General features: G+C 36.5%; 1 protein-coding gene across 1 annotated transcript in view; it reads left to right on the top strand.

Annotated features, from left to right (window-relative positions):
• LOC131147650 (nicotianamine aminotransferase 1-like) overlaps positions 1 to 21458 on the top strand; it is a 73837-nt gene extending 52379 nt beyond the window's left edge. The window contains exon 7 of the mRNA XM_058097162.1: positions 20953 to 21458. Coding sequence (XP_057953145.1) covers positions 20953 to 21071 — 119 coding nt within the window. The 3' untranslated portion in view covers positions 21072 to 21458. The remainder of the gene's footprint in view (positions 1 to 20952) is intronic.
• Positions 21459 to 23731: the final 2273 nt, after the last annotated feature.

Below are 23731 nucleotides of genomic sequence, written 5' to 3'. Positions count from 1 at the left end.
CAATGTACAAATGGGAATTTGCCTCTGCTATTGGAGGAGATTAATGGAAAATATTTAGTGGCACAACAACTTTTGGATGAGATGGGTTTATGGCTGTTTGGTCCAAGAGAAAACAAAGCTTGCCTCAATGAATTTGCAAGCTTACAGTGTTACATGAATTATGATGGAAGAGGTTTAAAGAGGGGCTTTCTCAATTAGTTATTTATCGTTCCTTTTTTTTTTCTTTTACATTTTTGTTCATTTTAAGAATTTCTTGTACTCTCTTAGGTTTTAATTGCTTTGTATTTCTTCCTTAATGCATTTCATTTTTCTCAAAAATAAATTTAAAAAAAAAAAAAAACGTGGTGTGCTATACTCCTTGGAAACTGATCCAGCTTTAAGCCATTAATAAAACCATTAGGAAGATATTTGACGGCGTAGACATGAGGAAAATCCACCAAGTCCCTTGTTCCTTGAGTAGTCAAGACGCCCATTTCTACATCCATGGCATGCTTCCGCTTAGGGTTCACAAGAGCTTCAACATGTGAAGATGGGATATAAACAAAAGAAATAGATGAGAAAAAATGCAAGGTAACAGAAAGTTGAAGAACTTAAACATAATTAACCATATGATAAGCTACTAATGATTGTTGAGTACAAGTTTTGGTACCTTTTTGGTAAGCAATTGGGAAGTCCAAGTCAAGTTGAGATAGATCTCTAGAGCCGAGAAGGGAGATAGCATGGGGCAAAAGCAGTGGCTGCATGGTGGTAATGATGTTTCCACCAATTTTTCAGCACAACAATAAACCAAGACTTAAGTCCTATTAAGTGGGGTCGACTACATGAATCATTTTTTGTCAATTCACACAATCAAGGGCATTTTCTTTAGACAACTTAAGGGCTATTCAATCCTTCCTCACAATCTCATGTTGGGCTTTTGTGGAGCCTAGTTGCGTTAAATTTGGATGATGACCCGATCTTTCTTTAATAAGAGATTTCTTTAATAAGAGATTTTTTGGGCTTTTGGGCTTTTATGGCCCAAGCCTTCGCTCCATGGACTAAACGGCCCAAGCCGTACTCATGGGGGTTCGGGGGAGGGAAAAATTTTTGGGCCTATTTTGTAGCTCATTCAGAACCTTGTGCGCAGCGTATAAAATGATTGTTTTTGAGGTGATTAGGGTATGCGGTCACACTTCGCGAGAGAGCGAGAGGGAGAGCATTGTACCGCCGCACTCTTTGTGTTTTCTTCTTGATAATAGTAAAATCCCTGCAACTTCGTGGACGTAGGCAAAATTGCTGAACCACGTAAATACTGTCTTGTGCGTGTGATTAATTTTTCTTTGGCGTGTATTCTTTCTCTATTTTGTTTCTCACAAGTTTCGGGAATTTGTTCTTAATTCCCAACATCTCATTCTAAGTTATTTTAGGTCTACCCCTTCTCCTTCTACTACCGCTGGTTGTAAGCAGCTCACTCTTGACTCAAACACTATTTTGCCTGCGTTGCAGATGGCAAAAACCATCTAATCTGCCCCTCCCTTATCTTATCTTCTATAGGTGCTATGCCTACTTATCGTGAATATGTTCACCCCTTAATTCATCTTTTAGTGTTATATCACTCATCTACCTTAAGCATTCACATTTTAGCAGCTCTTACTTTTTGGATATGTTTTTCTTAGTTACTTGATATTCTAATTCATATAGCATGGCTAGTCTTATAGACGTGCTATAAAACTTTCTTTTTAATTTTAAGGGCATTCTACGATCACACAACATGCCCAAAGAACTTCTTCATTTTACCCAACGTACTTTAACCTACTTATTACATCTTCTTTGCTTTCTCCTTTAGTTTGCATAATAGATCCAAGGTAAATCTACTAGTGCTAATTTGTTGACCATCAAGTTTAATCTTTTCTCCAATGTTCCGCCTACCATGATTGAAATTACATTTCATATATTTTGTCTTATTTCTACTTATCCCAAAACCTTTCCTTTGGCTTGCATTTCAACTTTGTATCTCTAGTTCCATAATTGATGGATTAGGAAGAGGTGTGGAATTGTTCTCTAAAGGAATAAGAGTAGGAATTGGAGCAGGAACCAAATATCATGGATGGGCTCAAAATAGATGTGGCATTGGAGGGCATATTGCGTAGTAAAGAGAGCATGAATCCAGTAAGTTTTGGGAACATGCTTATGAAAATTTAAAACCATACTTGTCAAGTATATGTCTATTTTTTCGTTCAGCTACTTTCGCTCAAGGGTATGTACATGATATATTTAATAGGCAAAAAGATTGAAGCTTATTTTGAACAAATTCAAATGATGCAGGTTTTTGAGTTTGCCCAGTTTGCTCACCACTTTTTGCATTCTTATAACCTCCTGGTCTTGTACACTGTACACCCCAATGCCCCTGTGGAGGCACCATGTGTGAGCTTGAACTAGAGAATTTTCAAAAATCATCATGTGGAACTTGGTCGGACTTCAGCCTTTCCTCCCTCCAGAGTTACTACATTTTGAGTTCAACTTGAGGATGTACTGGGGTCAATAGTGATGAATTTCCCATTGACAATATCGTAGCTGTAGGGCACCATCATCAATGGGTTTGGCTGGATATACCCCAACCTATGGTTTATGCTCAACCCTCACCTAGGCTAGATGATTTCATCAATGAGGTTGAAGTTGATGCAGCTTCCTATGACACTAGGCTAGATCCTGCTGCCTTCCTAGATTGGTTATAGGGGTTGGAGAACTGCTTTGAGTGCGTGTCAAGGACTAACATTCAATTTTGGGGCAAATTTCGAGGCATGGTCTTAAATTTCCACGAAATTGTTGAAATTTCCGTCACCCTCGAAATCAAAATGGCAGTCGATTTCTTTCTTGCATAATTTCCGTCGAAATCTCAACGAATCATCTGAAATTTATCGAAACCTTGAAATTTTAGCGAAATTTGTCAAAATTTTAACTATACAATGAAATTTTGTCGAAATTCAAACGAGAGATTCAAGAGTGAAGTGAAATTTCTCTTTTAATTTATTTTATTGAACCAAAAGGTTACCACAAGTGCTTTTGAAATTATATGAAAAAATAAACTTAAAGTAATATTTTATTTAACCATTCATGTCTAAATTATCAATATTTGTATAATAAATAATATTTAAATGAATTATGAATTTCATTTGCATTAATTGAATCTATTTAATGTACATTATCTTACAAACATGTTTGATACACATACTATTTTACAACTTTTCCACCCTATACAAAACATAGATGTATTTAATTTGTAATATATTAGTCTTAAAACTTATATTATTATATTTGTTAACCATTTCTAAGGTTTCACAAAGAATTTCATGCTTAACTACTAGTTTCCGTTATTTTTTCAAATCAAAATTGAAATTGACATAGAAAATTTCCGTTCTTTTGGAGCTTCAAAATTTGAGTCGAAATCGAAATTTAAGACCTTGTTTCGAGGGTCTCAATTTATGGAAATATCAATGAAAATTAAATTTCAATTTATAGAAACGTCATAAAATTGTAATAAATTGTGAAATTATGAATGAAACTTTAGGAAATATCAAAATATATGTGATAATTTATAACAAAAATGAACAGCCCCAAATTTTATGTGTAAAAATCCAAAATTATGACCAATATATCTTAACTTTCGATTGAAATTGTACGAAATTAATGAAATTTAAAACAATGGTGGGAGGAGATAAAGGTTAGACTCTGAGAGAATTATGTTCCTACGAATTATAGTGGTTAACTACTAGATGAGTTACTAACCTTGGGCAGGTGATTAAATTACTTGTCTTGTGCGTAAGTTTGTTAAGTGGGTTGAGGAACAAGTTGAAGAGAAAGGTTTCATTGCACTTCCCCGAGTCTTTGGAGGCATGTGGAGTTAGAGCAATGTTATAGGAATTCTCTGTGGGTAGAGTCACTCCTTATGCTGGAGTATTTGGTCAATCAATGTGTGTTCTTTGATAGGACCCCGTGGTATGACTCTTCTCTAGAAACTCTTACTTCCCTACTCCATCTACCCGAAAAGCTAGTCAAAGTGTTGATCAATGCCTCGTGACTTCTACTAGGGTTAGCCCTTATCATGTCTTAAATTTCCATGAAATTGTCAAAGTTTCTGTTGAAAATTCCGCTTTCCATCACCCTCGAAATCAAAATGGCAATTGATTTCCATCTGACATAATTTCCATTGAAATTCAACAAATCAGCCAAAATTTGTCGAAATCTTGAAATTTTTGTGATACTTGTCAAAGTTTTAACCATCGAATGATAATTTCTCGGAATTCAAATGTGAGATTTAAATGCAAAGTGAAATTTCTATCTTGATTTATCCTTTTTTTTAAAATAAAAATTGAAATAAAAAATTGTTATAAGGGCTTTTGAAATATATGAAAAATTAAACGTAGTTATTAGCAACAATCTTTTATTTAACCATTTATGTCTAAATTTGAACCCATGACCTCCAAGGGTTCAAGGTGTGGAAACAACCTTTTGTAAAAATGTAAGGTAAGATTGCGTATTATAGACCTATAGTGGTCCGCGGTGTCCGCCCCTTCCCTATGTGGGAGCTTTGTGCATTGGGCTCTACCCCCTCCCCCCCCCCCCCCCACCCCCACCCTATATTTATGTTTAAATTATCTTTATTTGTATAATGAATAATATCTAGTTGATTTATGTCATTCATTTATATTACATAAATAAGTTTAATCTGAATAGAATATTATAGCAACAACACCTCATACACAACATATTAATTATTGATGTATTTAATTTATAATATTTTCATTTTATAACTTGTATTACCATGGCTTTTAACCATTTATAAAATTTATTGAAAGAATTCCATGCCTTACTACTAATTCTCTCTTTTTAAATCGAATTCAAAATTGGCCTTGAAATTGAAATTTCCATCAAAATTCCTATGCTTTTGAAGCTTCGAGATTTTAGTCGAAATCAAAATTTAAGACCTTGTGTGGAAATCCCAAATGATTTGGAAGGGATTTAGAGGATATTGTGGTAGAAGATTAAGGCCCTAATTAGATATGATATTTAGGTTGATTGTATGGGTTGACTTTTATATTTCCATATTTTATTCTCCGTGTAGATGTTAAATATGGAGCCAAGTATGTAAAGAATACACAATTGAATATACAATATTTTTATTCTCTTTTTTTTACATGGTATCAGAGCTCGGGTTACTATGAAACCCTAAGCAATTCGTGGTTGCCCAAAAAGGAGACAGCCATGAGTCCAACCAGTCGGCAACCCAAGAAGGAGTGTCGGAGATAACCTCCTCCATGGGCTCGACCAGTGTATTCGAGAATTCCCCACTTCATTTTATTGTTGAAAAATTCAATGGTAAGAATTACAGAGAATGGGCACAGTCAATCAAGCTCGTTATCGGCGGTAAAGGAAAACTCGGCTTTCTTACTGGCGAGACTCGGCGACCACCTCCTACCGATGTAGTGGCATCCCAGAAGTGGCGGTTTGAGAACTCCTTGATAACATTATGCTTGATAAACTCTATGAAGCCAGCCATTGGCAAACATACCTGTTTCTCCTGACGGCAAAGGACGTGTGGGATGCGGTGTGTGAGACAATACTCTGATGTTGAAAATGCTTTCCAAATTTTCGAGTTGAAGACGCAGCTATGACAGACAAAGCAAGGAGATCGGGAAGTCACGGAATACTACACCAAGATGCTTGGACTTTGGCAAGAACTCGATCTCAGCTGTGAAGAGGAATGGGAATGCACTGGTGACAGTGCACGTTTCAAGAAGAAGATGGAGAATGAGAGAGTATTCGAGTTTCTGGAAGGGCTGAACTAAGAGCTTGACGATGTGAGGAGCAAGATTCTAGGTTGCTGGCCACCGCCCTCCATCCGAGAAGTCTTCTCTGAGGTTTGGCGTGAGGAAAGTAGGAGGAATGTGATGTTGAAGGAGCAAAACCAGTCTAGGCCCGAGGCATCAGCTCTTGTAATCCGTGGGCCTCATACTAGATTTAGCCCAAAACAGTCCAGAAGGTCCTATTGTGAGCATTGCAAAAAAAGGGGCCATACTAAAGACACCTGCTAGACTTTACATGGCAAGCCCGCGGATTGGAATCCTAGACAGCCCAATAAAGCCCATGGTCATCAGGCCTCCACTGAAACCGAGGAAAAAAACATACCCACAAAAGCCCACGGCCCAACAGCTTCTAGTGGGGGATTTAATTCCTACCAACTTGCAAAAATATATGAGCTATTTTCCAATTTCCAAGCCTCGGCTCAGTCCTCTAATGCTATGTCATCTAGTTCTTTAGTCCACAAAGGTACTTTTTCGATAGCCCTTAGTACCATTTCTCATTTTACCCCTTGGATTATTGACTCTGGTGCATCTGACCATATGACCGATGCTCATCATTTATTTTCAACAGACTCACCTTGTGCCGGTAATTTAAAAGTCAAAATTGCAAATAGGACTCTATCCCCTGTCGCTGGCAAAGGGAGTATTCGTATTTCTGAATCTATTACTCTTGAATCTGTCCTCCACGTTCCTAATTTATTGTGCAATTTGCTGTCTATTAGTCAGTTAATGAAACAATCTTATTGTTCAACTAAATTCCTACCCTCTCATTGTGTCTTTCAAGACCTATCATCGGGGAAGACGATTGGCAATGCTAAGGAATGTGACAGGCCCTACTACTTCAACAAAGCTAATGTGAATGGACCATGTCCTCCTACTATTTGTAATTCTACATGTAGTCCTAGGGAAAGTGAACTTTTGTTATGGCACAAAGGATGGGACATCCTAGTTTTCAGTATTTGCAACACTTATTTCCTTCAATATGTTCGAATAAAATTGCCTTAGATTTTCAGTGTGAAGTGTGTGAACTTGCCAAACACCATCGTACTACTTTTCTTAGATCTCAGTATAAACCATCCATGCCATTTAGTTTGATTCACAATGATCTATGGGCCCCTTCTCGTACTCCTAATAGGACCTATACAAAATGGTTTATTACTTTTATTGATGATCACACTCGTCTGTGTTGGGTATATTTATTGACTGATAGTCTTCATGAATTTTCACTCTATGATACAAACCCAGTTTCACACAAAAATCCAAATCCTTCGTATTGATAATGGTATTGAGTATTTCAATCACTCCTGGGGCACGTATTTTCAAGAGAATGGTATTATCCATCAAAGCTCTTGCGTTGACACCCCTCAACAAAAAGGGGTTGCTGAATGGAAAAATCGACATATCCTTGAAGTTGCTCATGCCTTGTTGTTCACCTTTCACATGCCAACAAAATTTTGGGGTGACTCAATTTTGACAGCCAGATACCTCATTAACCGAATGCCTTGTAGAGTCCTATCCTTTGCAACTCTGTTCCAAAAACTCCAAGAGACTTTTCCCAATTCTAGGCTCGGCTCACATCTTCTACTTCGTGCCTTTGGGTCCACTGTATTTGTCCACATTCACATGCCCAAGCGAAAAAGATTGGATCCCCGGGCACTTAAATGTATATTTCTTGGTTCCTCTCCCACATAGAAGGGTTACAAATGCTATGACCGGATCTCCCAAAAACTCTATGTTAGCCTGGATATCACCTTCAAACATACACCCTACTGTTCGCTTCAGGGGGAGTCCTTGAGTAAAGCTTGACCCTCAAACTCAGTTTACTTCGATATTACTGTTTTCGAGACCACTCCATACCCTATATCCGCTTCTTCGCCTAGTACAGAAGGAAACTTGAACTCAGGGGGAGATGCGGAAATACAAACAAATAGGGAAACACTTGTCTACTCAAGGAGGCCAAAATCAAAGTCCAATGAGACACTCACTTCCAAAGCACCAAAAGAGTCGGAACCGGTGATAGTTCCAACTCCTCATGAGTCTGACTCCAATCCTGACCAGGTAAAAGATGACTTACCCATTGCTCTTAGAAAACATCCTCGTTCATGTACTCTCCATTCTATCTCAAAATTTGTATCTTACAATGCTCTTTTTGCCAAGTGTCGTGTTTTTATTTTTAACCTTGACAGAATCTAGATTCCTAAAAACATTCAAGAAGCCTTGGAGATTCCTGAGTGGAGAGAGGCAGTGCTGGAAGAGATAAGGGCACTAGAAAAGAATGGAACTTGGGAGGTGATGACTTTGCCAAGGGGGAAGAAACTAGTGGGCTGTAAGTGGGTGTTCATAGTAAAATACAAGGCTGATGGCACAGTAGAACGATACAAAGCCCGCCTTGTGGCAACGGGGTTCACTCATACATACAGTATTGACTACACCGAGACGTTTGCACCTGTAGCAAAGCTGAACACTATACGGGTTCTCTTGTCCTTGGCAGCAAACCTGGACTGGCCACTCCATCAGTTTGACATCAAGAATGCTTTTCTGAATGGTGAGCTAGAAGAAGAAGTGTTCATGATGCTACCACTAGGATTTTGCAAGGAGGGAGAAGAAACCAGAGTGTGTAGATTGAAGAAATCCCTGTATGGACTTAAGCAATCACTGAGGGCATGGTTTGATAGATTTGCAAAGGTGATAAAGAATCAAGGATACCGACAGGGGCGGTTAGATCACACTATGTTCTTCAAACAGTCCAATGAGGGAAGAAGGACCATCCTGATTGTGTACGTCGATGACATCATTCTCACTGGAGATGACATAGGAGAGGTGGAGAGATTGAAGGAGGTCTTAGCCCCAGAGTTTGAAATAAAAGACCTAGATCAAATGCGATATTTTTAGGGAATGAAGGTCGCCAGATCAAGAAAGGGAATTAGTGTCTCCTAGAGAAAGTATGTACTTGACCTTTTGACCGAGACTGGCATGCTTGGTTGTAAACCAAGTGATACTCCTATCGAGGCAGGAAAAAGAACGGAAGACGTAGGAAAGCCTGTGGATAGAGAGAGATATCAGAGACAAGTACGTAGATTGATCTACCTCTCTCACACAAGACCTGACATTGCTTGTGCTGTAAGTGTGGTCAGTCAGCACATGCACTCACCAAAGGAGAGTCACCTAGAAGCAGTATATTAGATTCTCAGATATCTAAAAGGCTCTCCAAGGCGAGGACTATTCTTTAAGAAAGGTGACAGTAAGAAGGTAGAGATTTACACAGATGCGGATTGGGCAGGATCAGCAGAAGATAGAAGGTCTACTACCGACTATTGTACTTGTGTTTTGGGAAATCTAGCAACATGGAGGAGTAAGAAGCAGAGTGTGGTAGCCAGAAGCAGTGCCGAGGCTGAATTCAGAGTTGTTGCACAAGGGATGTGTGAAGGGCTATGGTTACAAAAACTTTTGGAAGAACTACACATCACAGTAGAGCTCCCCATCAAACTCTATTGCGACAACAAAGTCGCCATTAGTATTTCTCATAATCCTGTTCAGCACGATAGGACTAAACATATAGAAGTGGACAAGCATTTTAAAAAGGATAAAATTGAGAAAGGGACAAGTTGCATGACCTATATCCCTACAAGAGAACAATTAGCAGATATTTACACTAAGGGATTACAGAAATCTAGCTTTGAAGAGTTTTTTGCAAGTTGGACATGATCAATATCTATGATCCAACTTGAGGGGGAGTGTGGAAATCCTGAATGATTTGGAAGGGATATGGAGGAGATTGTGGTAGAAGATTAAGGCCCTAATTAGATTCGATATTTAGGCTAATTGTATGGGTTGAGTTTTATATTTCCATATTTTATTCTCTGTGTACATGTTAAATCGGGACCCGAGTATGTAAAGAATACACAATTGAATATGCAATATTTTTATTCTCTTTTTCTATACCTTGGCCCCTATTATATCTTGGCCAGCCGGTCCATCCATTGAATGTCATCCTTATCATGCTAAAGGACACAACCTGCATAGTGCCCTCAATGTACCCTAATCATAGAGCCTAAAGGTGAGGAACTCAACACAATGGCCACGCTTACATATATGAGCCTTTAGATCCATGTGATTCCTAGGACTTTGAGAAAGAGGATCCCAATGTTTGTCTTGATTCCGTACTCATTTCAATAATTTAATACGGATGTGAAGTTAATTAGCTAGTTCTTGAAGGCTTTGTGGAGGTTTTGACATCCAACTAATATTTTCAATTGCTTTCCATCCAAAGGTTGAGGTGGATAATCCTCAAAGCAATGGGCAAACTATGGTGGATGCGAGGAGGACTTGCTTAGATGCATAATGGGATATAAACCTAGAACCTAGGACTAGGTTTTGAGATTATTATTGCATATAATTGTCAGTCAGATAAGGTACCATATTTAGTCTCTAATTATGGCATGATTTTATATTATAGTTGTAGATATTCTGTGATTAGTAGGCTGATTGTAGTTGATATTTTGTAATTAATAGTCTGATTGTAATTGCCTTAATTAGTCTCCTAGATGGCTGTAATTGCTGATTTTTAGCCTTATAACTGATGTTTGTATTTGCTATATAATACGAGAACCCTCATAGTGAGAGGCATTCAATCCAATTGACATGGTATCAGAGCATTATCTCATTTAGGGTTGTTCTAATTATTTTTTTTGGGTCTTTTTTGTGGGTAGCGGCAATTTTTGGGTTGTCGGCAGTTTTTGTTGGGTCGTAGGTGGGTTTTAAACTGCTATTCAGCAGTTTCTGTTGGGTTGGGATTGGGCAGTTGATTCTATTTGCTTTAGAATCTTTGGTGGTTGTCGATCAGTGGTGTTCTGTTATCCTTTCTGGTGGCTGTCGGTTTTCTGGTTCGTCACAAATCTTTGGTGGTGTTGATTTGTGGAGAGTTTCTCGTGCATATCTTTGCCGATTCAAGTTTCTAGAGGTCCCATCGAAGGCTATTGACACATGGATCAGGTTTTATTTTTTGTGATTCAATTTTTTGTTGGGTTTCATCATGTCTTCTAGCGATTCCTTTGGGGGTATCATCAGGTCTTCTAGTGATTCCTTTGGTGTGTGTTTTACTAGAAAAAATTACTCTGCCTGGGAATTCTAGTTTCGTTTATTTGTTACGGGGAAAGAATTGTGGGGCCAAATTGATGGTATTGATCCTGCACCTATGGAGCCTAAGGAGTTGGCCAAGTGGAAGGTCAAAGATGCATGTGTGATGTCCTAGATTTTAGGGTCGGTTGATCCTCTTATTTTGCTCAATTTAATGGCCTAAAAGACTGCGAAAACTATGTGGGAGTACTTGCTAAAGGTTTATCACCAGGATAATACTGCACGTCGATTTTAGTTTGAATATGAGATAGCTAGTTACACTCACGGCAATCTCTCTGTTCAGGAGTATTTTTCTAGTTTTCATAATTTATGGGGAGATTTTTTTGATGTGGTTTATGCGAAGGTACCTGCTGCATCTACCTCTACTATTCAAGTTGTTCATGAGCAAAGCAAAAGAGATCAATTTGTGATGAAATTGTGCCCTGAATTTGAGGCTACTTGCTTAAATTTAATGAACCGAGATCCTTCACCTTCTTTGGATGTTTGTTTTGGAAAACTACTTCGTGAGGAGCAGCGCCTTCTCACACAAGCTGAGTTCTAGAAGGATGCTAGCCTGAATCCCATTGCCTATGCAGCCTACAGGGGAGGGAATGGAAAGGATATGTGCAAGGTCCACTGTTTCGGCTAGGAGTATGGTCATATTGTGGCCAACTATGCAAAGAAAGTGTGGAACTATTGTAAGAAACAAGGCCACTTTATCAGAGAATGCCCCACTCGGCCTCCAAATCGTCACGCCACTGCTTATCAGGCTACAGTAAACACCTCTTCTACTCCAGGGATGTCCTCAGCTTCTTCATCTGCCACTGGATCCTCTAGTTTTACCCCTAAAATGGTCCAGCAAATGATTATGTCAACTTTTTCCGCCTTGGGCTTCAAGGTAATACTTCGCATAAGTCTTGGCTTATTGATTCTGCTGCATCCAATCATATGACCAAATCATCTAATGCATTGTGCAATGTTCATCCATATCATGGTTTGTCGCAAATTCTGGTAGCTTATGGGAGTCATTTAGCTATTAATGAAATAGGAGATATCAATCCTTCATTCAAAGATGTTTATGTATCTCCTGGACTATCTAATAGTCTTATTTCGGTTGGCGAGTTAGTTGAGAAAAACTGTTATGTCCATTTTTCTCGTGATGGTTTTCTTGTGCAGGATCAAGTGTCGGGGAAGATACTCGCGAAGGGGCCTAAAGTTGGCAGACTCTTTTCACTGTAGTTTTCTATTCCTAGTAGTTTATCTTTGCCTTTTATGGCCGTTAATACTTTGAGTGAAGTATGGCATAAACTAGGCCATTAAATTGAGCACAAATTTAAGAGGATCATATATTGAGAACCAATATTTTACATGTATTAAGATGTTGAGGCCTGATTATGGTGGAGAGTACATGTCCCACGAGTTTCATGATTTCTTACGTCACAAAGGAATTGTCTCTTAGCGTTCTTCTCCTCATACTCCTATGCAAAATGGGGCGGCGGCGGAACGAAAGAACTGACACCTCTTGGATGTTGTTCGCACCTTATTTCTTGAATCATCTATCTCGTCTAAATTCTGGGTTGAGGCATTATCTACTGCAGTTTACTTAATTAATAGACTGCCCTTTTAGGTCTTGAATTTTGATTGTCCTTATTATTGTTTGTACCATCAGCATCCTAGCTATCTTAATCTGCATAGTTTTGGATGTGTTTGTTTTGTTCATTTACCTCATCATGAACGTCACAAACTCTCTGCTCAATCTGTTAAATATGCCTTTATGGGTTATAGTATTTTCCACAAAGGTTATGTTTTCTATGATTCTTGTGCTAACAAATTTCATATGTCTCATAATGTTGTTTTCTTTGAGAATCAATGTTCTTTCCTACACATGTTGAGTCGTTGCCTGAGATTAGTATTCTACCTTGTTTTGATTGATTGTCATCTCTTCTTGACCGGTTCAAACCTAGACTTGTGTATACTTAATGTCGACCAACTCTGCCTCTTCCTGAGACTAACCCTTCATCTGAAACTGTTTCGATGACTTCTTCTGAGATTGACATGACATCCGAGACAAGTCTGATGAGTTCTTCCATGCCTAGTCCTCGACGATCTACCCAGGTATCACGTCCTCCTTATCGGTATAATGATTACCACACTTCTTTTAACACTACTTTGTCGTATATTTCCATTCCTACATGCTTTTTCAGAGGCTGTTAAACATGAATGTTGGCAAAAAGTGATGGATGAGGAACTTTAGGATCTCCAAGACAATCATAAACAACAACCACAACAACAACAACAACAAAACCAAGCCCTTGTCCCACTAAGTGGGGTTGGCTATATGGATCCTTTTCCGCCAATTTATGCGATCATTGTCCATTTCTTTTGATAGATTCAAGGATATTAAATCTTCACTCACTATCTCTTCCCAAGTTATTTTAGGTCTACCCCTACCCTTTTACTGCCCCCCACGGTAATTCACTCTTCCTCACAGGTGCACTGTGTGACCTACGTTGCAAGTGTCCATACCATCTGAGTCGTATCTCCCTTATCTTATCTGCTATAAGAGCTACATCTAACTTACCACGAATATGTTCATTTCTTAATTTATCTTTTAATGTTATACCACTCATCCATCTAAACATTCTCATCTCGGCATCTTTTACTTTTTGGATATTATGTTTCTTCGTCGCCCAACATTCTGATCCATATAGCATAGATGGTCTTATAGCTGTCCTATAAAACTTCCCTTTCAATTTTAAGGGTATTCTACGATCACATAGCACACTTGAAACACTTCTCCATTTAACCCAACCTACTTTAACTCTATGCATTACATCATCTTTAATTTTTCCTCCAACTTGCATAATAGATCCAAGGTATTGAAATCTACAAGTGTTGTTTATTTCTTCATCATCAAGTTTAACTTTGTCTCCAATATTCCTCCTATCATTACTAAAATTTCATTTCATATATTCTGTTTTATTTCTACTTATCCTAAAGCCTCTAGATTCCAAAGCTTCTCTCCATAATTCTAACTCAGCCTCTACTTCGTACCTAGTTTTGTCAATTAATACAATATCATCTGCAAACAACATATACCATGGAACTCCTAATCAATTGGTCCATCACTAAAGCAAAAAGATAAAGACTCAAAGCAGATCCTTGATGTACACCTATGGTAATTGGAAATTCTCTAGTTTCTCCATCTATAGTCCTTATACTAATCATTACTCCATCGTACATATCCTTAATGGCATCGGTATACCTACAACATACACCCTTTTTTTTCTAAAACCCACCATAGAACTTTCCTAGGTATCCTATCATATGCTTTCTCAAGGTCAATAAATATCATATGCAAGTCCCTCTTCTTTTCCCTAAACTTTTCCATTAATCTTCTTAAAAGATAAATAACTTCTGTGGTAGATCTCTCAGGCATAAAACCAAATTGATTTTTTGAGATCGTTGTTTCTAACCTTAATCTTTGTTTAACTACCCTTTCCCATAGTTTCATCGTATGACTCATAAGTTTAATTCCACGATAGTTATTACAATTTTGAATATCTCCTTTATTTTTGTATATAGGTATTAAAGTATTTTTCCTCCATTCATCTAGCATTTTCTTAGTTTTTAAAATTGTATTAAATAAATTAGTTAACCATATAATATTGTTATCACCCAAGCATTTCCAAACTTCAATTGGGATGTTATTTGGTCCCATAGCTTTCCCATTTTTCATCTTTTTAGTGCAAACTTAACTTCGTTAACTCTAATTTTGTGAATAAATCTTATATTTTTAGTCTTTTCTTCATTTGACAATTCTAAGTTTAAGCCTTCTATTTGGTTTTCGTTAAACAACTTACTAAAGTAACTTTGCCATCTTTCTTTAATATCTTCTTCCTTAACCAAGACAATATCATCCTCACTTTTTATACATTTATATTTCCTAAGTCCTTACTCTTCCTTTCTCTAACTTTAGCAAGTTTAAATATATCTCTTTCCCCTTATTTTGTACTTAATCTATCATACAAACTATTAAAAGATCTATATTTAGCTTCACTAACGACCCTTTTTGTATCTTTTCTTGCCTCCTTATATTTTTCAAAGTTATCTCTGTTTCTATATTTTTGTCATGTTTTATACCAAATTCTTTTTGTCTCTATGATTTTTTGTACATCTTTATCACACCACTAACTCTCTTTGCTATTCGAGAATTTTCCCCTTGATTCACCTTTTGCTATCTTTTTAAGAGAGCTAGCTAATCTATTCCAAAGAGTATTTGTATCTATCCCATCCTCTATGGTCCAATCCCCATCTTTGATCATTTTATCTTTAAATTTTATTATATTTTCTCTTTTTAGGTTCCACCATCTAGTTCTCCTACACAGGTTTATTTTATCTTTTTTCTTCCATTTTTTAATACATATATCTAACACTAAGACTCTATGTTGTGTGGTTAGGCTTTTGTCTGGAATAACTTTACAATCCTTGCATGATAAACGATCTACCCTCCTAGTTGAAAAAAAAAAAAAAAATCTATTTGACTTCTATTTTGTCCACTTTTAAAGATTATTAAGTGTTCTCTCTTCTTAAAGCAAGTATTCATTATACTAAAATCATATGATATGGCAAAGTCTAAGATCATCTCCCCAGACTCATTTTTGTCTCCATATCCATATCCTCTATGTATCCTCTCATTATTTTTATTATCTCTTCTAACGTGTCCATTCAAATCTCCTCTTATAAATATTTTCTCAGTCCCTGGTATGCCTTGTATAATACTATCCATATCTTCCCAAAATTGTCTCTTAAGATTTTCTGCTAAGCCAACTTGAAGAGCATAAGCACTAATGATATTTATTATCTCTTGTCCTAATATCATCTTGATTTTTATAATTCTATCCCTTACTCTAGTTACATCCACAACGTTTTCTTTTAAGTTTTTGTCTATAATAATGTCTACTACATTCTTATTTTTTTCTTTTCCAGTGTACCCAAGTTTAAATCCTGATTTATCGATTTTTCTAGCCTTCTCCCCCATCCACTTAGTTTCTTGAAGGCAAATTATATTAGTTCTTCTTCTAATCATTGTATCCACAACTTCCATGCTTTTACCCGTAAGTGTCCCTATATTCCAAGTTGCTATTCTAATTCTAGTTTCCTGAACTAAAGTTTTACCTACCCATGGCCAGAATGATGCAGGAACCTCGCATATTTGACACCGTGCCCGGGCTCCGACACGGCGCGTCGCTTCGGGCTGACAACCTAGCCCACCCTCGCCCACTTTTTGCTATGCTCAGGTGGTTTAAGTGCAACACCTCGTTGGTAGGGGATGCCTTAGCAAATATTCGGTAAGGATTCATATCATAGTGATCTAACAAAATTTACGCTGGCTGTCAGCTACCTGACGCAGCCCTCCTCCTTTACCCGGATTTGGGACCGGCTATGTGTGAAAGAATTAAGACATTAAGTGCATCATAGGCGGAGTTATCTCCAGGACAATCATACTTGGGATATTGTTCCTTGCCCCTTTACTGTTAAAGCCATTGGTTGTAAATGGGTTTTCATGATTAAGCTCCGCTCTAATGGGACTCTAGACAGGTACAAGGCATGCTTAGTTGCACTTGGGAACAGGCAAGAATATGGGGTGCACTATGAGGAGACATTTGCTCCTATGGTGAAGATGACTATAGTGCGTACAATTCTTTCGATTGCCGCCTCCCAAGGCTAGCCACTTCACCAGATGGGCGTAAAAAATGCTTTTATTCATGGTGATCTCAAAGAGGATATTTACATTAGTCCTCCGAGTTTGTTTTCTTCTCCGTCTTCCGCGGTATGTAAGTTAAAGTGACCTCTCTATGGCTTAAAACAGGCTCCCTGAGCGTGGTTTGAAAATTTAAGGTCTACTTTGCTTTGTCTCTCCTTTGTTCAAGCCAATATGATTCTTCTTTGTTTTTGTGCAAGACTCCGATTGGTCTCGTTGTCTTACTTGTCTATGTGGATGATATTGTCATTACTGGAGCCGACTCAAACTTGATTGATCATCTTAAGCAGAATCTTCAGGCTTCTTTTCATATGAAAGATCTTGGTCCTCATACGTGTTTTTTGGGTTTGGAAGTGCACACGGGTTCTTTAGGTATATTCTTGAATCAACGCAAATATACCCAAGATTTGATTGGGCTAGCCGGTCTTCAGGATTCGCCTTTGGTGGATACTCCTATGGAGGTCAATGTGAAATATCGAACTGAGGAGGGTGATCTTCTTTTTGATCCCACTGTGTTTCGACAGTTGGTAGGGAGCTTGAACTATTTGACTATTACTCGGCCTGATATTTCCTTCGCTGTCCACCAAGTTAGTCAGTTTATGCAAACTCCCTGCCACCTTCATTTAGTTGTTGTTCGCTGTATTATTCGATATCTTCGAGGGTTAGCTAGCCTTGGGTTATTCATTCCAACTGGCTCTCTGCTTCTCCTTGTCGCTTATAGTGATGCGGATTGGGCCGGATGTCCTGATACTCGGCGGTTTGTCACGTGTTGGTGCATGTTTCTTGGTGATTCCTTGATCTCTTGGTAAAGTAAGAAACAAGCTCGTGTTTCTAAATCCTTTACTGAATTTGAATACTGGGCAATGTCTGCTGCATGTTCTGAGATTGTTTGGCTTCGTGGGCTTCTAGCTGAGCTTGGTTTTTCTCAATCTGATTCTACTCCTCTTCATGCTGATAATACTAGTGCCATTCAAATAGCTGCTAATCTTATTTATCATGAGCGTACAAAGCACATTGAAGTAGACTGTCATTCTATTTGAGAAGCCTTGGACACTCGGATTATATCTCTGCCTCATGTTTCTACGCACCTCAAGATACCAAATGCCTTCACGAAGGCTATGACATGACAGCGCCATCAGTTCCTTGTGGGCAAATTGATGCCTCTTGATTGGCCAGCATCAATTTGAAGGGGGATGTCAGTCAGATACGGTGCCATAATTAGTCTCTCTAATTATGGCATGATTTTATATTATTGTTGTAGATATTTTGTGATTAGTAGGCTGATTGTAGTTGATATTCTATAATTAATAGGCTGATTGTAATTGCCTTAATTAGTCTCCTACATGGCTGTAATTGCTGATTTTTAGCCTTGTAACTGACATTTCTATTTGCTATATAATATGAGAAGGCATTTAATCCAATTGACAATAATAACTTAGTGAATCAGTCTCAAGAGTCCTTTTGAGATTGTCCATTTTTCCCATGATGTTGGCTTTGTCCCATTGCATCTATGGCTTTGTCCCATTGCATCTATTTGTCCATTTTAGCCAATTGCATTCATAAGCCCAATTGCAAACTATTAGGATTGGGGAAGTCCATGAGTGTGCTTGATATACATGGGTGAGCACCAACTTGACCCAAAAGTTTAAGCCTATTAGGTCTTGGGCCCAACCATGTGTATAAAACACACATTGTCTACTTAGTTTTTCTAATGTGGGACAAACTCACAAGTGGTATTCTCAACACTTCCACTCAACACAAACTTCATGTTGATGTTTCGCGAAAGATTATACATAGGCACAAGATAAGTTGTTGATGCTTTTGTAGGCACAATATAAGTTGTTGATCCCCCCATAGGCACGAGGGTGGCTATGATAGTATTTGTACACTTGAACATTGCCCCTAGCAATATTTAAAGAAATTGCATGCCCGCACATCTAGTCCTTTTCACATTATCCATTGTGTTGGCCCTAATGCTTTTGTACTTAAACTAGTTGAAATGATAATAAGCCCTATCTTCAATATTGAGGACTCAACACCTCATTAAGGCACATTCGAGCCTCCTTTTGTGCACTGTACATCTCTTCTTGGGAAGCAGTTTCTCCATTCGATCGTCCTGTTTTTCTGTCTCTTCTGCCAAAGAGGTATTGTTAACAAATGATGTTGAGAGTATTTTAGATAACGAGCATATTGCGCACCTAGATATCTTAGAGCAATACATCTGTCTTTCCTTGCAAGAGGCGAGCTTTCTTCAGCCTTAAGGAAATGATGGGGATCACACTCAGCAGGATTTTCGTGTTTAGCATAGGCATGAGCATGATTTAGATTTTTTTGTCAGATTTTATTCTACAATTTTCAGGTTTAAAATATTTTAATTTTTTCCGTATTTTATTTTCTTATTTAGTTTTTAGGAGAAAATCCTAGTAAAACACCATCATGTAATGTTGAAGATAACTTGCATTATTGAAATTGAGAACCTAATTGTGTTTTCCCTAATTTTTCCTCTTCTTTAATTTTTTATTTCTTTTTAGATTTAATTTTCATTGTTTTCTTTCAATTATTTGTTATTTTTTCTTGTGTTAATTAGTATTGCATCGATCCCTATGCATATTGTTGCTGTTTTGTTTTCATAAATTTAGGGCTTCTTCTGATCATATAGCAATGTTCTCAAAAAGACATTGAAATCATGTTTGATTTGTGTAATAGAATCAGGTGAAAATCAAATGGAATAAAAAATTGAATGAAGAACAAGCAAAATTCAAGTGACAATTTCAATACAGTCCATTTCTACTTATCAAACATGCAGTTGATGTTGTTCTTGATTTTCTATTGTATCAGTAATTACTTCTGTGTTCCATGTTATCATGTAGCTGAGGGAACAATGCCAGTCCATTTGAAGACTATAAATTGGGTTAGTGGGATAGCAAAAATATGTGTAGTTGTAGTTGAACTTTACAAATGTCTTTTGATCTAAATTAATATATGAGTAGCTCTGAAGGATTACCTTGAAACACAAGCAAGTACACACTAACCTAGTTCCAAGGTCTTAAATTTCAATTTCAACTAAAATTTCAAGGCTTCAAAAGTATGGAAATTTCGATGGAAATTTCAATGTTGATGTTTTTGATTTCGAGTTTATGAAGAATGATGGAAACAGTAGCAAAGCATGGAATTCTTCTATGAAGCTTTAGAAACAGTTAGTAGACATAACAATGTAAGATTTAGAGCTAGAATGTTATAAATAAAATACATTAAGACAGTTACGTGGTGTATACGGTGCAATAACAATAATATAATAATCATATTAAACATATTAAATTATTTTAAATGAAATTTGTAAATCAATTAAATATTATTTATTGTAGAGACAAATGGTCAAATTAAATGTTAGCATATACCTATGATTGGTTTTTCATATATTTTCAAAAATTTTAAAGCCATAATTCAAAACGTTGTTGTAATGATCCTATAGTTTGAATAGAAAAAGAAAAGAAAAAATAAGAGAGAAATTTCTTGACTCTCTTCACTCTAGCCAAAATTTCGACAAATTTCACTGAAATTTTGAAATTTTGAAAAATTTCAAATATTCATGGAAAACAAATCCGATGGAAATTGTCAAATGGAAATCTTCTACCATTTTGATTTTGAGGGTGTGGTAGAAAGCAGAAATTTGGACAATTTCATCTCAATTTTACCATGGTTATGGCTGAGATTCAAGTCCATAAATTTCACTCACCCAAGTGAAAAAGTCCTCTTAAGGGAATGTATTGAACTTATGCAATTTTCAGAAAGAATGGTAATAGTGTCCAACTGGTTTGAGTCAGATATTTCAGTGTTTAGAAAAAAAAAAAAAAAAATCTAATGAAGCTCTTATCATTATGCTACAAAGCCCTTCTCAAGTAGGGGTCCTTCTCGTTTTCCCAGTAATTCAATTTCAATCCTCTTTTTTTGTGTACTGAGGTTATCCTTGATCCCTGACACCCCCTCCCCTTCCTCCCTTCCTAGGCAAAAGTTTTCAAAAACAATAAAATAAAATAAAAGCAAACTAAAATAGTGGTCATCCCTCGTAATTCCAGTTTATTACTCCATTACTGTCATCTATTTGGAAAAAGTTCCACTGGCCCTTAATTTCCCTTGGGTTTTTACCATTAATAATGTCCTCTTGGTCCGGCCCTTGGTGTAATGGTTGATGTGCATCCCTGATCCCATTTCCTCTTGTATGGTTGTTTGCAGGATGTGCTATGGGAATGAAGAATTGGCTTCGAATAACTTTTGCCATTGAGCCATCATCTCTTAAAGAGGGACTTGAGAGGATAAAGTCCTTCTACCAAAGGCATGCCAAGAGGCAGTAAGACCTATTCTTCATTCAAATAAAAGAAGCATGTGGTGGCGATCAAGATTCAAGACTGCACATTGATCTCACAGTTCTGTGTTGGAATAACAAGATGGTGATCAACAACTGCACGTTGATCTCAAAGTCCTTGTGTTGGAATAATGAGATGGTGATCAACAAATGTACGTTGATCCGAAAGTTCTTTGTTGGAATGATAAGATGGTGATCAACAACTGCTCGTTGATCTCGAAGTTATTGTGTTGGATAACAATGTGTTTGTTCGTCCATGGTTGGACATTTTATTTGAATTACTGGCATAGTTCTTAAGATCTTACTTGGTTTTCTTCCTTGGTTCCTGTAATGTTGGTAAAATAAATATGCATATATCCATGATTTCTTTTAGTAACAGGAATTGTTATCAGTTTTCCCCCCCTATTGTTATCCATTAGACCCAGGCTCAACAACTGGAGTTGTTCCTCCCTCTTCCTGGACTCTGCACTTATTCCTGAGATTTGAGCCAAAAGCCATGAAGGTGTCAAATTATCAAATGATATGAAATTTGTGGGCTTTTGTTTCCTTTTATTTTATTTATTTATTTTTCAGAAAATCAAGCGAAATTTGCATAAATTATCAAATGATTTGAAATTTTCTAAAACGCTATATGCAAAGTACAGAGATTTTTAAAGCCTTCTGAGAAAATTTTTATTGGTAGGTGTGCATGTGTATATTGGTATTAGTTTGCACGTTGGTCGAGGGAAACACGGCTAAAAATTTAGACCCAAATTCTATGCTTTGGAACATAACCCTAGTATTAGATTTCAAGGTATGGATTTGGATTTGGATTTGTGTTTGTTTACATAAAACTAAATCTATGGGAGAGGTCTTGAATTTGGGTCTATATGGATTTGAAAAAGTTGGCATGCAAAGTTATATTGAATTTTGTTCAAATCCATACGCTAAGACCTAATTCATGCTCCCAAATGCAGCTTAACACCTCGTTTGGTTCATCTCCATGATGAAATTTGAGAATGGCTATTCCTCGTCTATTTTTTTTTTTGGATTATGCACCAGGTATCCACGCGTTCATTTTACAGTCCACGTGAATAATCCTGCGCCCCTTGAAGTTGATCCCATAACTCCAAAGAGAGGGTAAATTCAGGAGTCCAGGGACGGAAACGAGTCCGGGAGGATTTAAACACCTGACCTCGTGAGAGACATTTCCGCAGCCCGCACTACCACCTGAACCACACCCTGAGGGTCTTGTCTATTCTTTATTAGACTCATAAAATGTTTCACATTATTATTTGTTTTATAGCAACAATATAATTTCTTGTATAACTAATTGTAACTAACATATTAAAACTAATCTGTTCATAGGAATAGGCATTCCACAAATTCGTGCATTTAATTTGGATTTATATAGATTTAAATGAGACTAAATAAAATTTTATGCTATCATTTTTTCAAATGCACATAAAAATATATTCAAGATCAAAGTTTTATTAAATTTTGTATTACATTTTATTCAAATTTAGACAAATTCAAATGAAAATTTTGAATTTTAATCTCCCAAATATGGAATTAGATCACGAAATGAAAATGAGCATTTCTATGAAGTAAATAAAATGAGGTGTGAATGTTATAAAAATCTTTCAAGGATGTGACACTGTAATTTTTCATAAAGAAGTCAATCATGCAAAAAAAATATTAGTGTTATTTTGCTTTAACATGACAAGTACATGTGTGTATATATATATAAATTATTTTATTATGACCATCCTATTATTAAAATATTCAATCAATCAACATACATTAATTTATATTTTGGCTGGTGAACTTCACAGAAAGGCATTTTATTTATAGTCCAAAGATGGTGTTTATTAATATTGTTATACTCCGGAAATGATGTATAAAATTACTTTGTTAATTGATTTGGTATTATTATTTTTTTATTTTTCTTGATAATTAAATATAAAAAAATAATTTTTTTAATTATCTCTTTTTTCCTTCATGTCATCTAGTTTCAGGTGGCATCTAAATGTCACTTTATAAAAAGAAATTTATTTGAGAAAAAGAAAACAAAAAAAAAAATTGTTTTCTTTTGTATTTTCTTTTTACATCAACTACTATCAAAAATAAAATTTAGTATAATACAATTAAAAACTAAGAAGAGTCAAATGCTACATAATCAAATTTTTATCGACTGGATTTTTTTCTGCATAGTTTTTTCCAACTTCTAAACATGCCTTAAAAGAATCTTACAATTATCAAAATGTTGAGCTCATTAAATTTGTCATAATTTTTTTAGCATTTTGATTTGTTTCTCCTCTCTCTCAGCAGAAGCTGAGGGGCCCTACGTGAGCCCCACCAATTTTTTAAATTATTTTTAATAATTTTCTTAAACTTTCCTTTTCTCTTTGGTCCCCAAGCCCCACTAAATTTTTAAAATGATTTCTAAAAATCTTTTCCTTTTAAAATCAACAAAATTTAAAAATTCCAACATTAATGAAAATTCCACTAAATAATTTTTTGAAAAATGATCTCAACTTAACAATTTTCTATTGCTTTCTTTCTTAATACTTTTATATTACAAAATAAATTTAAATTATCAGTTCCTACTTTCTTTATCATTTGTTTATATTTACATCTACTAAAAATATAGAATTAATTTTAATTCAT

Source organism: Malania oleifera, chromosome 2 (assembly GCF_029873635.1).
Source record: "Malania oleifera isolate guangnan ecotype guangnan chromosome 2, ASM2987363v1, whole genome shotgun sequence".
In the NCBI taxonomy this organism is placed as follows: domain Eukaryota; kingdom Viridiplantae; phylum Streptophyta; class Magnoliopsida; order Santalales; family Ximeniaceae; genus Malania; species Malania oleifera.
Note: the sequence above shows the minus strand (reverse complement) of the source record. Positions and strands in the feature narration are given on the sequence as shown.